At 37.5% G+C, this 14,090-nt stretch overlaps 1 protein-coding gene across 3 annotated transcripts in view; it reads left to right on the forward strand.

Moving 5' to 3' along the window:
* The first annotated feature begins 1,802 nt into the window (after positions 1-1,802).
* The window catches only part of RFTN2 (raftlin family member 2), a 29,355-nt gene continuing 17,067 nt past the window's right edge, over positions 1,803-14,090 (forward strand). For all 3 annotated transcript variants that reach the window (XM_042875067.1, XM_042875068.1, XM_042875069.1), the window contains exons 1-5: positions 1,803-2,319; positions 6,028-6,211; positions 8,185-8,296; positions 10,154-10,466; positions 12,543-12,743. In XM_042875067.1, the coding sequence (XP_042731001.1) occupies positions 2,181-2,319; positions 6,028-6,211; positions 8,185-8,296; positions 10,154-10,466; positions 12,543-12,743 (949 nt within the window). In that variant the 5' untranslated portion in view covers positions 1,803-2,180. The remainder of the gene's footprint in view (positions 2,320-6,027; positions 6,212-8,184; positions 8,297-10,153; positions 10,467-12,542; positions 12,744-14,090) is intronic.

Consider the following 14,090-nt stretch of genomic DNA (forward strand, 5'->3'; position numbering starts at 1 on the left):
GATACTGTGAAAAACCGTGTCTTGGAGAGAGAGTTGGGATATACAGTTTTGAGCCTTGCTGCAAAGGCTCAAATGACTGAGTACTGGCCTCATTAAATGCAAAGATAGCTTTAGTTAAAGTAAAATCCAGGTGTCAGCTGGTTTCTTGCTGCAGAAAGCTTTTCAGTTGTTGCTATTTTAGCTGTCACCATGTCTTTGTACAGGAGGTTACAAGATCCTTGTGGAATTGGACAGCAGGATTCTCCAGGTTGAATAGACCCTTACATGTCTGTTTGGGATAGCAACGGGTCATGGATTACCTTTTCTGGGGGAAAAGGAAAATCTGTTTGGAAGTGGTCCTTGTGTAAACAGTCATGCAGGAAGCTGAAGAGCTCCACTGCTTAGTTGGTATGTTTTTCTAGGTTTTAATCAGAAGAAAGGGCAAGGATCTCTTCTTGGTTTTGGCACCTGGGGATTTGCTTTAAAGGCTGTAAGACTGAACCGGTGATACTGCATAGATTCCATGCTCAGTGACTTAAGTTATTCCAGAATAAGTAAATTTGGAGTACAGCATAGATTTCAGAGCCAGTGTAGTCTGCCCCCTTATTACTCCTGATAAGCTACTTTAAATAATAATGTTAATAATAAAGTGACATCATTTGGTTTACATTAGAGCAGGGAGAAAACAAAAAATGGTTTGTCTAAATCACAGTGGTTGTAGAAAAGGTGAGCCATTTTGATGAGATCGCTTTTCTTCAGGGAGAATTATTTAAAAGCTTTTAAAATTGAAATTCACGATTCCTTTAATCCAAAATGGCATTGTGAATCTCCGGCTTGGACTGAATTATTCTACATGTAGTCCAAAAATAAATAATGAAAATTCTTTTCCTGCCCATCCCTGCAGTACCAGAGCCCTGAAAAATCACTCACCATTCCTTTTGTCTCCATGTGTTATTGTGGTCTGCATCAGGTGTAATGCAACTACAAGTGATTGCAGTAGTTAATGTAAGAATAATGAGGGCTTACATTAGGTGTTGGTTGGTATTTTTTTCCCTCTTTTTTTCTTATTTTGTTTATTTTTTAATTAAATGTATTCTGAGCCTTTGGAATTGTTCTAAATTTTCAGCACTTGTCGGAAAAAGATGCTTAGGGAGCAGTGCTGAGTGCATGCAGTTATTCAGCCAAGGTCAGCCTGACAGCGAAGAGGACTTCAGTTGTTCAATACTCACGAAAAGTGGGGCAGGCGGTCTTGTAATTATGTTCATATTAGCTTGAAAAGGTCCCTCTGACCTGAAGTGAATGCCAGAGTTACTTTTCAGTGTTTCTCAAATCCTGTTATGTAAGTTGGTCTTAGGGATGTATATGCTTTATCATAATCATATTTTCATGATTTTCTTGATATGAGGCTTCTTCACAACATTTTTACGTTATTACCGTATGTTTGTGTTTTTCTCCCTCTGGAAGAAAGTTTCTGTGAAAAGGAAATAGGAACCAAACTTGGAAATCTAAAATAAAGACTAAACTGCTTTTCATTTACTTTTCTGCCCTTTGAGATGCCAGAAGCAATTTCCTCTTGAAGCTGACTTCCTTTCTGGAAATGATTTTCGTCTCCAACCATGTTGAGGCTCTTTTTCTCATTCTTTCATTCTGACTAACTTGCTTTTTTTCCTCTGACTTGCTACTGCATTTGGGTACTCCTTCTGGAGGTAAGTAATTACACACATACAAGTTTCTCTAACTTTCTTTTTCAGTTCTTTTACTTCCCACCCCCCCACACTCGCCGCCCCTCCTTCTTACTCAGTCGGTCTAGAAGGACAAACAAAGCACTATTGGTGTCCTCTGCGAGAGAGCACTGATAGGGGGCTGGCTGTAAATTGACGTGGCATGGAAAATCTCTGCTAGCTTGTAGCAGTTTTAACGTTGCTGCAGAAATCAAGCCTACTCGAACTAAGTTTATGGCTTGAAATCATGATGGATTTGCTATTTATATATAAAAAATGAATGGGAAGTGCCTCCACTTTTTGTTTCGGGAGACAGACTTTTTCTGTATTTGGATTTACAGCTCATAGAAAACAAAATCAAAGGGAATCTCTTGGTTACTGTTTTTTGGTGGGTTTTTTTGTTTTGTTTTTAGTGAGAGCAGCAGATCTCGTTGCTCCCCCCCTCCTTCTCCTGCGATTTAATCACTTGCAGATCTTACCATGGGGTGCGGACTGAGAAAGCTGGAAGACCCAGATGATAGCAGCCCTGGAAAAATTTTTTCTACATTGAAGCGACCACAAGTTGAAACAAAGACTGATTCTGCTTATGAATATGTGTTGCTGGATTTTACTTTAGAAGGTAATTCTTACGTTACGGCTTTGCTATTCTGAGAAAGTAGGAAATAGAATTTAACTTTGTTCTGTTGTGTCTGAGTTGTAGTAAATCTGTTATTTTAATCAAAGCCAGCCAAAATGTAAGACTTTTATTTTGAAACGCAAATCGTGACGAAGGTTTCACTTAGATAAAATTACAGTGGAAACTACCAAAGTATTTTTAACAACCAAACTGTCTGAGTTACACAACTGTCCTTGTTGGGAAGCTGGCTGAAAACTGCTAGAGATTTTCCTAGTTTCCTGTGAGTCAGCCACTGCCATCCTTACTCACTTTGAGTAATGGTTGTCTGAATTTAGTGCAACTGTTCAGAAAATATGCTGTGCCTCAGTAAGGAGAGCAGGATGCCTTAACTGAGGAAACATTGTCTTAAAATGCATTCAAATTTGGAAAACAGGCTGTCATTGTCTTTGTTACTTTGTGCAAGAGAAAGTCTATTCCTTAGTTTGTACAGGGAATACTTTCCTCTGAGGTACATCCCAGGCTTTTGGTAGGTCTTTTAAGAGTATTATAGTTTTCTTGGGCTTTTTTCTGCAAGTGCTTCATTTCTAGTTGCTGAATAGGCTTTTGAAATTGTGACCAAAATGAAACAAAATTTGTATGCATAGCTGGAGGCAGACAGTGCTCTGTGGGATACTTCCTTCCCGAGGGTGTCCTGTCTCTAACAGAGCAACTCCCTGTTTCCAGAAAGTTGAAAACATAAACAAGCCCAGATGGCTGCCCTCTCAGAGCAGGCAGCTCAGTTTTGCAGCCACTTTTTTGTTAACTTGCATTTTATAACCATCCAATCTACTGGAAATTCTTAATATTAAGTAATTATAGTGAATGTTCTAGATAGAGGGATTTGATAAAGGGAGGAAGTGTAAGCACATGCCTTGTTACATGTTCGGGAACTTTTTCACAAACAAAACTTAATCTCTGCTTAGTTTTCTTCCCAAATTAAAGGATTGTAGTAATGTTTTTATTAAAATTTATCAATGTGTTCCCTGAAGAACTACAAGAACTACCTGAAGCAATGTTCTACTAAGTTGTAGTACTTATGTATACTGTATGTATTTATTGCTCTGTTTATTTACTCATAGACAGATGAGGTTCTCATTGGTTTATTCTTTTGGGATAAACAAAGCTTTGGGTAGATAGGTAGTACTAGGTAACTTGCTGGAAATGAAGATGGACTTGAATGCATACATGAATTGCCTACTGACCTACTGATAATAGGAAGGACAATAGAGTTCAGTTTTTTTATACTTACATGCATTTAATATTTTTCAGTAGTTTGTGTCCTGAATAGCTTAGCTGTGTTTTGAAGTAACAAGCTTTTGGAAGTGTTGTGTAAAGGATCTGCTTTAAAGAACATCGAGGCTTTAAGGAGAAATTGCAATGAGAACTGCAAATAAAGGTTTCTCTTCAAAGTATTTTAGCAGCCTTTCCAGTGGCAAAGATTTACTTTCTCCTTTTTAGTCCGTTATTCAGAAGTGCTTAGCTTCTGTAACTTACTGTGATATTAAGATTAGATGGTTGCTTGGTTGTAAGTACTAACTGCAAGCAATTGGATTTGTGAACGTACATGTGGTTCTGTTGAATGGTTTTAGCTATGTGCACGTATGTAACACTGAGGGTCTTTGTTTTGAAGCCTCTCAACAGCTAAAATCGTGAAAACAGGTAAAAGTGGTCTGTAAAGTCTTTCTTGGAGGCATTTCTGAATGTTGCTTGCGTATAAAACATGAGGATTGGCTGAAGCACTGTAGAAAATAAGTTGAACTACTCTTTCCTTTTAACCCATTCAACTCATTTGCGTGCTTGTTGCTATTCCAGTATCCTTGGACTAAATGCAACTTAAAGAGCGAGCTTTTTGTCACTGCAGACCAAGCTTAGTTTTCACTAGGCTGTCAAGTTGTGTGTTATATCTTCATGATGCTCTGGTGATTTCCAGAGCAAGGTCTTCCCCTTATGTGACGTGTTACCATTGGATCTGGAACCAAATAAAAAAAAAAGAAGAAAAAGAAAAAAAAAACCTTAATTGAACTGAATGTCCTTCCTTGTTAAGGTCTACAGTAAGCAATAGCCTGCATTAATATGAAAGTACTCCAAGGATAAACTCATTTTATTTCAGCTTTATGTTCCTTATTCTCTGCTTCATTGGATTTGAGATGCATGAAGTTGGAATAGGCCTATTTGAGAGACTGGCAGGAGTCCCTGATCTTCTCGCTAGCCATGATGTAGATTAGATCTACCATACTGCAGTCTACATATTCTGGATGGCATTTCTGAGCATCTTAATTTGTTGTGAGCAGTGTATCTTACCTTGTCTCTTGTACTTTCTTGTTCCCTCCAATATTCCCATGTTCCTACTGCCTGAATCAGCTCTGAGTTCCATGGAGGTACCCCTGCACCAGGGGAATCCCCAGCAAGAAACATTACAGCCAGTCTTTCATTTTGCTGGGGAGCAGTGAACTCCAAAGTGTAATTTGAAATGCCTGTCAAGGACTGCAAATTCCATAGTTTCAATCATGAGGCATATCTCAGATTCAGAAGCAACTGGAGGTCAGCTTATGCATGATTTAGGGCTAAGCTAAACATTCCTTTTCCAGCAGAATGCTTAAGGCTTTTCCAGCAGAATGCTTAAGGCTTTTCCAGAACCCTCCTACTAGGGAGGAGAAAGAATATTGAGGCAAGGGTATGTCATGTCGGCCCATGACAATGACATGCTTTAAGTTGTTGTCACTCTGAACAACAGAGTGTATGAATATGTGTGGAGTAGCTGTTCTGTCATCATCTTCAGTAGGTGCTTCTAAAGCTTATTATACAATTTGCACGTTAGCTGTAGTTCTGTTATTTGTATGAGTATTTTGGTTACATATTGGGAAGTAAATGATCTTTAATGGTTAAGGCAATTGGAAAATCTCTGAAATGATGATAATGTTGCACTCAACTGCTTTTTTTCTGTGTTTGCATTGCTGTAGCATAGTTCTTTAGTTCTTCAATACTATGGCAAAATACATGAGCTATTGACAGTGCAGAATGTTTCTTTTCTCTATGCAAAAGTTGTGGACAAGACTGTTCAAAAGCTTTTTCCAACTCCTGTGTGCTGTTAACCTACTAATCAGAAATGCTTGCATACCCTCAGATGGATCCTGCTTGGCAATTAGTGACAGCACATAGCTTATTGTGACATCAATTTAAGTCTACTTGAAAACTGTAATTGGGACTATGTTAAAATGTCAACCTGCAATCCACAAATCACTTCTAAGAGATCAAAAAAAAAAGTATTTGAAGAGGAGAAACCAATTGTTGTAGGCTTACATTAGTTCTGTGGAAATTTACCTCTCAACAGGGATTCAGAGGGTTCTGCAATATGGTTAAGGCTCTGTCTAGACAAAATAGTTGCTTTAGTATTCAGACCTATTGCATATTTTGGTGTTGATGCAGCTTTTAAATTAGCTTGACAAAGCTATATCCGGTGAAGTATTGCTAAATAGATCATGTTTATTATCATGTTTATTTGTAAATACATGTATTTCACCTAGCTGTGCACTTAGTAATCAGCCGTGTACGACATATTTTTAGTAGGCACCTTGGGATAGGATTTGTATGTTTTAAATAATAGAAACTCTCTTAGGAGTATGTGTGTCCATAGCATAACGTGTTTCTCTTCTATCCTTTCAATGATTTTAGCTTCCTCTAATCCAGAAGTTATCAGGATCAGTTCTGTGTTGGATATAGCATCTAAGGTAGAAGAATATTACAACAAAGGATATGTTGTAGGAGCTGTTCATCCTATTCTGCTGCCAATTGGACATAGAAGAAATTTCCCTGCAAGTCACATGTATCGGGTGGTACTTTCACGATTAAAATTAAGGTAACAATGAAATAATTTTATTATTTTGCCCCAGTGCTTGTAAGAGGGTTGCTCAGCACACGTGCTTTTAGAGTACCTCAAAGAACCAAGTAACTGTTCCCTATCTGGAAAGGTGACCAACTCAATAATATTTTTTTAATTAACCGTAAGTGTATAATAGGTGAATGTTTACTTCAGTTAACTTTAAAACAAATCTAAATTTGCTTATGGTAATTATAATGGAATTTTAAAATGAATTTGTGGAGAGATTGTTAAAATTTGCCCCTTTTATTTTTAGTACACTCATAATAAAGAACCATGTCTTAGAGCCTGCAACAAGTAAAAGATCAAACAAAATGCCAGGAGACTAATAACCTGCTTCAATTCTCTCACATCTGTATTTTCTTCTTTGTTTTTTTAAGTTTGTCTTTTCATTTGTTCTGTAAGATCATTTCTTGTCCGTAGGTGAAATACAGTTCCTCAAAGAGAAGTAGGTGATCCTTCTTACTAAGGAGGAGGCTCTCTGTGACCAGGTTGCTCAGGATGGGGCCCTGGGCAACCTGGTCAAGTACCAGATCTGGAGTTTGGTGGCCCTGCCTGTGGCAGGGGGTTGGAACCTGATAACCTAACCCTAACCCTCCAACCCAAGCCATTCTGTGTTATATGATTGTGAGTGGGGAGGCCATACAAAACTTGTTTGCTACAGCAAAAGAGATTCAAGACTTTGTTTTCATTCCAGGTACATAATCTTATATATTACTCATGTTTTCACTGAATTATAATCAACATGTGATCATTAAGAAAAGGTATAAAGAAATGTTCCTTTAATTGCAAGGAAAGCAACCTTCTGTTCTTAATTTGAATAGCTAGAAGGGTCAGTTTTGTTTTTGCATTAAGAGGTGTCATGCTTCCCCTTCTATCTGTTCTAGTACGATGCACAAAGGTTCTTCCAGCTGCTTCTGAAAGTCTGCAGAAATGTGACTCTTGGAGTTCTACAAAACATGGCTCATTTGAGGGACCTTTCTTTGGTCAAATGCTTTATATAAGCAAGCATCACCCATAGCTGATACAACTTCATAAATTCACCTACAAACAGGGTGAATGTTGTCTGTGTGGACAAATGCTTGAAGAAAAAAAATTTGCTTTGTGAAGCTGAGGTTTCCAAGAGCTGAGGCTGCCTATGCTCAGCTCCCTCAGCACATCTTAGCCCTGCTGATGTGGGATCCTTATGAAGCTGTCATTTGAACTGGTGGGCCCTGGGAACAGGTGAGGGACAAGAACCTGCAATCTCCTCTAAACTGTTAGGTGTAAGTTCTCAGCCTCCTGTGCTGATGCCATATGTACCTCTGTTGGATTTCTTGAATGCAGATGCAGCTTGTCCAGCCACTAACTGGAAGGAAACCTTTGAAAAATCTCACTGATGCTTCATTCTAAGGCAGGGGCTTATGTAATGGGATCATCAGCTAAGATGGTCTCCTTATATAGATGATATGCACCAAACGTTGTGTGATTAACAGCGTAACTGACTTAAGATAAAAAATGATTAATGCTACTCTGTAATGGAAGCTTTTAGGGTTCTGAAACCTAGGAGTGAAGTTAACATTGTGTAACCCAAAGTACTTGTGACTACACTGATTTCTAACATGTGCCTGGGCTGTTGTTTGATAATGTAGCTGCTTTGATTGCTAAAATTAATCAACAGCATATTAATAGTGTAAAATTACCATTTCAAAGCTGAGTTTCAGAAGATGTCTAAAAATGATCTTCAAATGAAATTTCTATATAAAATATATTTTTATCCTGATGTTGAAGTACAAAATAGCAACTTACTGTGTGTAAGAAGTAGAGCAAAACACAAAAAAATATGGAGTTTAAATATGAAAAAATGTTTCCAGGATTCATTTTATAGCTTTTATACCAGAAGAAAAGAATTCTGTATTTGCCCAAGTTAGCAGCAAACTACTGACAAAGCCTGCTTTCTTTCTGTGTTCTAGCCAGAAGCATGCAGCACCCAGAGGACAAAGGAACCCCAGGCTAGTGATTGAGGAATGTCCTTTAACATGTGAAACACTGACAAATGAGGTAGTGAAAGAACTGTTAGAAAAGGTAATGGAATTTTGTGGGTTCTTGTTTGTTATATTTTGTGGTGGTGAGTTGTGCTTTTGGGTATTTTTTTTTTTTTTCAAACTTCTCCTTGGATTTTTTTTCTAGGGTGCATGTAAATAGCTGAGGATTAGCAAATGACAGATTTGTTTGTGTTGATTTTAGCTGTCTCTGAGCTTTAGCTTTTGGTTTTACTTTTTAGAAGTGTTTCCTTTATGCAGAGAGATCATTTTCTTCACTGATTTTCTAACTTAGAATTTATTATTTAGACCTGGAAAGCTTTGGGAGAATAGCTGCTGAGAGCACTGCAAGCAGAACTGCAGAATCAGGCCCAAACTTTGGGTCAGTCGTGGTAAATCGCTTGCTTCGTAGTTTTTCCTTGAGTTAGGTGGTTGTTGTTTTGTTTTGTTTTGTTTTCAACCTCGTTTGATTGTATTCTGTGTAAAGTTCATTAGAAATACCTCCAGTGAATTTATTGATTTTTTTCTAAGTACATCTTTCTTTGAGCAAAATCTAATAGGTTCAGTAATTATATTACAACGTTTAGTTGGCAGAGCTTCTGAAAACATTGTAAATTACAGAAAACTGAACTTCCACTGAAATGAAACTCCAGTTCCACTTATTTTTGTTTCACTTCCTCTGCAAAATTGAAGACTCGCTTAAACAGGAAATTGTTGTTATTGTAAGAGTTATCTTTTCATCAGTTGTCAAAGAAGGAAGCAGAGTAAAAATATTGGAAATACTTGAATGATCACTGAAATTAGCAGAGTTCTTTCAAGTTTCTAAATGGCTTTTTTTGAAATCTTCAGGAGTTAAAAATTGGGATTTGTTTCATTATGCATTTATATGATGTGCCTATTGCCACGTTAGTAGTGGGGGAAAAAATGCTTAAAATTAAGTAGTGACTCAGTCTTGCAAGGAAATGTAGAAGAGAAGAGCTACAGAAAAATTGATGTTCCTGGTGTTTTTAAAAAGATGAGGGAGGAATCCGTTGTAAACTTACATACACGTTTTTCAAGATCTCAAAAACAAGAAAAAATAAGTTTTTTTCCCTAATGATTGCAGGTACATGTGCAGATCATTGCTGTGCATGCATACATAATGGTGATAAACTGTAATACTGTTGTGATACCTAAATGATCTTGTAGTACCTCCAGTGGTTAGAGAATTAATCATTCTGAATAAAATAGTTTCCATAGTTACCTAGGTAGAGATCTTTCCCTGTCTGCCCTCACTGAGTGCTTCACAAATGATTACTTCTTTTGGGGCTGGGGTTTCCCTGTGTTTTTGTCAAGTCTTTATTGCAGTAAGAGGAAATGCTCTTTATCCCAGCAAAAGAAAAGAAAAACCCTGCTTCCAAGAACAGATACTTCCTACTGATTGCACATACTGTGCAGTTGTCTTTGGGGACCCCAGGAGAGGGAAAAACACCCCTGGCTAAAAGCAGAGTGAAGAGTTAGTAGTCTTAGAGTGACTGACTTCACACGAGTTCAGAAGTACCATACTGCTTATTGCACCAGCATGCTGTGTGTCACTGGGATGCAGAGAGGTGAAAAAAAATCTTTGGGTTTGTGCTTATTGAAGCATTCTGTGTACACTGAAGTCAGTAGCAGTGTTGGCTGTCCTTCTTGGCCTGAGCCCAAATACATGCTGGAAGGCTTCTATTTACTTGAAAGACATAGACAATTTACATAGACAAGCTACCCTTCTGTAGTGCAACACTGGAACCCCACATCTCCTTGAAAATCAGCAGTTTACTAAGTAAAATGTGTATTATAGTAATATACACTACATTGTTTTTTAATGTGTGGCACAGTGTCTTAAAACAGCTTTACAGGTAAATTTTGGTTTTAAATGCAGGTTAATGAAACAGCTAAAAGAGGAAGGAAGTTTGTGGGATTTGTAACACAACATTTTCCTCAAATTAAAGCCTGTAATGGAGCAAGCACAGATGGGAATGCAGAGCTGGAATCGACGCTGGGCAGAAGAAATAGGGAACACAGAAGAAAAAGTTCCGATGATGACTATAGAAACTGGAATGAAAAGTCACTGTGTGATAACCTATCTGAGAGTGGGAATGAAGAGGAAATGCAAGCAGATAGCGGACTGTTACAGGATGCAGATTTCCAGTTTGGAAAAGAAGTCAGCCCTATTAAACCACGAAAAGGAAATGGTAAGGAATGCTTTTTTTTTGTGGCAGAAATAAGATAGGGTGTTGTTTTAAAAAGGTGTAGAATAAAACAGCATATCCTGTCATCAAATACTGTTTTTGGAAGATACATCTTTCCTAAATGCTTCCATACTTTTTTAGAAAGTCATTACTTCCTGCTTTATATATGTGAACTATGGTAATATTTAGATTTTTTTTAAAAAGGCCCTGGTTCTAAGTGCGGTGCAAACAGGTAACTTTTTTGCTTGATATATGTGTAGCAAACGTGGCAGGAAAAATGTGATGCGGATGCTTTTAAAGCTATTTCCAAATATGTTGGTTTTCACCTTGTCTTAATATTGACCCTAAGCTTGTAATAAGCATCTAAAAATACACTATAATGGTCCGAGTCCTCCTGTCTGTTTTAAAGTGACAATGAGGGGATCCCCATTCATTCAGAGCTGTGATTCTACGTGCTTCTGGCCAGCTCGCATAATGTACGGCAAGCAAATCCATTCATAATGGATTCTCTCTAGTTAACATGCCTTCAAGAAGTATCTTGAAAGAGATTACTTCAACTAATGCACTGACCGTGAAATCAAAGAGGATAATTGTTACAGAACGAATTTACACTAGAGAAAATGAAGCATTGAAAAGTTGCTTAGGAAAAGTGTCATTGAAAAATGTTGTTGCTATAGTAGAAGATTTAGCTGTACAAGAATCTATAAGGTACGTAGTGTAGAAGATGCTGCCTGAAACTGTGACTTCTGATGCTAAAGCACTAGGTCCTTCTCATTTGCTAGGAGGAAAATGTGGAAAGGAAGAAGGAATCATAAACTCATAAGAAGTAATGTATTATAGTACTATATTGAAAGCATGAAATATGAAACTTGCACATAAGATTACACTGATAATAGGGTCACCTGTGATTTGCCACATGTTTAATTGCAGTCTTTTCACTTGCCCGCAAAAGAGTTAAGCACTCTCTCTGGCTGGTGGGCTGTGAGGATAATGACTAAGCACTGAGATAATCAATGTCACTCTTATTTTTAACACTTCAATTAAAGCAGTTCTCGTACAACATGCTGAGCCTTTATAGCATGATCCATTAAAGCTTAACTCTTTCCTTACAGCCTGAGATAGTGAGTTTGCTGTCTGTAACAGAATGGATTCTCCCACTATTTCTTGAGCTTAGAGAGACTGACATCTTAACTGGGATCATCCAAGTTCCCCTGTTTTGGCATTGTGAACGCTTATGCTTTCTAGAGGGCTGTGTTGATTTAGGCTGCTCAGAAGTTGCAGTAGCAGACATAACATGAGGGCTTTGGTTTTTTGTTTTTTGTTTTTTAAACAATTGTTTTATTTCCCTACTACAGTGACATGAGTCTATCTTGTTCTTTCCTTCTAGAATACATTCAGTTAGCTAAGATTTTGTAACTCAGCACCAGCGATTAGTTAAATAGTATGACTTTTCGAATTTTTATTTTGGATGAATATTTGACCTTTTTGTAAGAGCACTATCTCAATAGGTAGGTATTTTGCACATTTGAGAATATGCAGGTTCTGTTTGTTCTGCATACACTCAAGCTCTCATGAGTTTCTGTGTGGAAAACCCCAGCAGGCCACTGATTATACAGGTATTTAAGTCATCTTCAGAAAAGAATGGTAAAAATGAATACGAGTGTTTGTAATATATAAAAACTTAGAACGTGTTTTTTAATCTTTCTTTGCAGTCACTTCAAATATTTTTAGCCTTGAGTTCCATGTCTGGCAAAAGTAAAGTGTATTTCCAGTGGGTTTTCACTTAAATCTACTGTGTTTTCCTTTTTGCAAGATATGCCTACGCAAAAGGTCTGGTGAGAACCCAACTGCAGTATGTTCCAATTTGTACAGTACCCCACAACTTACCCTCGTAAAGCCTCATCTTTTGTTTTTGTTTTTTTTTTTTCCTGGTGCTTAGTGCTCTAGGTGAGTGCATTCATGTCAGGAAACAATTTGTAAAACTGTTACTTAGAGAAACAGGCTGGAATAAGAAAACGTCTTTATTTGAAAGCTCTGTCTTCTAGAGGTTCTTTTTTTTTCTTCTTCTTCTTTTCTTAGACAAGCTTTATACAGTCTTCAATGTTTTTGATGATGACTCTACCTGCTGGACCTATCATGAAGGCACCTTGTCCATGAAAGTAACAAGAAAGGGACCAGTTATCAGTACACTGGAAGCAGACTGGCTAGAACTAACCACATTTTATTACAAACAAGGATTATCTTTAATTGATTCTTTTGTACACTGGGAAATTTCTAAAGGTGAGTACTATCCCAGAGTTCCTTGAAGCTTTTACTTATTCATGTGGATCTAATTACTGTGCAAAAAGTAGGTCTTGTTTTGCATGATGGTGAAAGGCAGTATGTAAACATGTTCGGATAGTCACAGTAAGTTAGTAGAATCTAATGCCTGAAAAGGAAATGGTTTTGTGCAGTTATAACTCTGAATAACAGCAATTGAAATTCACAATTTTCAAAGCATAATAATGTAATTAACTTTTTTCACTAGTTCTTTTTTTTTTTTAAAGGGGAAAGATAATGGGAAAAAAATCATAAGATATGTTTCACTCCTGCACATGTTCTGCTGCTGCTTGCTTGAAACATTTCTAATGAGATACAGAAACTTCAGTTCTCATTGTGCTTATTGTACCATTAAGCCTAAAGTCGAAGTAAGGCTTCCAATAATTTCTCCTTTCTTCAGCGTTCTGCCAGGTTTAAAATTCTTAGCAAAACCATGAATTGTGTTGACTGTATATCCTGAAGTTTCAGATCCAGCATCTTTCATTACATTGTTCTGTCAAAATTGGACAAATACACAGAGTAGAGAAATCTGCTCTTTGCTCTTGCTCTCAACTGTAGGGAGATCCTCCAGCATCTTTTCATGTAGCTGGGAGGGGAAGACACTGGATGCTCCCTCCTTGTGAGATGTACAAGCTCAGTTAGCATTCAGAAATGGTTACAAATAAAAAGCTTCAGCCTGCAGGACTTTCCCTCAGATTTTTGTATTTCCTTGTTCATTCTGAGTTTGATCTCAGTTGTTCTCCTGGCTATTTCAGAGTTCCTAAATGTGATTAAGAGGACTGAATTTGTCTTGAAGTCAGGAGTTGCGAGAATTGTAGAAACCATATGTAGTTAGCATTGTGCAGTTACTTGAAATTATTACTAAGGAAGTGGCAATACTGTAGTGCTCAGTGAACAGTCCAAGGGAGTCTGACACAGTTGATCGTTTCAGAATTCATTGTCTATTGTAATAAATGTTGTTCAATTTTTAAAAGGTATGAGATCTTTAGGTTATATATATTGTGTTCTTCATAAATCAAATCATGAGAGAATGAGCTTAACTTTTTTTTTTTCTCAGTAACTTAGCTTTAACTGTTACTTACATTTCTGTTAGCTCAGCAACAAAGTCAATTTAGTACTTATCGGAATCTATGAAGGAGCAAGTGCATCAGCATCATGGTAAGACCTCATCTGGAGTACTGCGTCCAGTTCTGGGCTCCCCAGTACAAAAAAGACAGGGATCTCTTGGAAAGAGTCCAGCGGAGGGCCACGAAGATGGTGAAGGGCCTGGAGCATCTCCCCTATGAGGAAAGGCTGAGTGAACTGGGT

Source organism: Lagopus leucura, unplaced genomic scaffold (genome assembly GCF_019238085.1).
Source record: "Lagopus leucura isolate 7727_CA_CO unplaced genomic scaffold, USGS_WTPT01 Super-Scaffold_100012, whole genome shotgun sequence".
Lineage (NCBI taxonomy): Eukaryota > Metazoa > Chordata > Aves > Galliformes > Phasianidae > Lagopus > Lagopus leucura.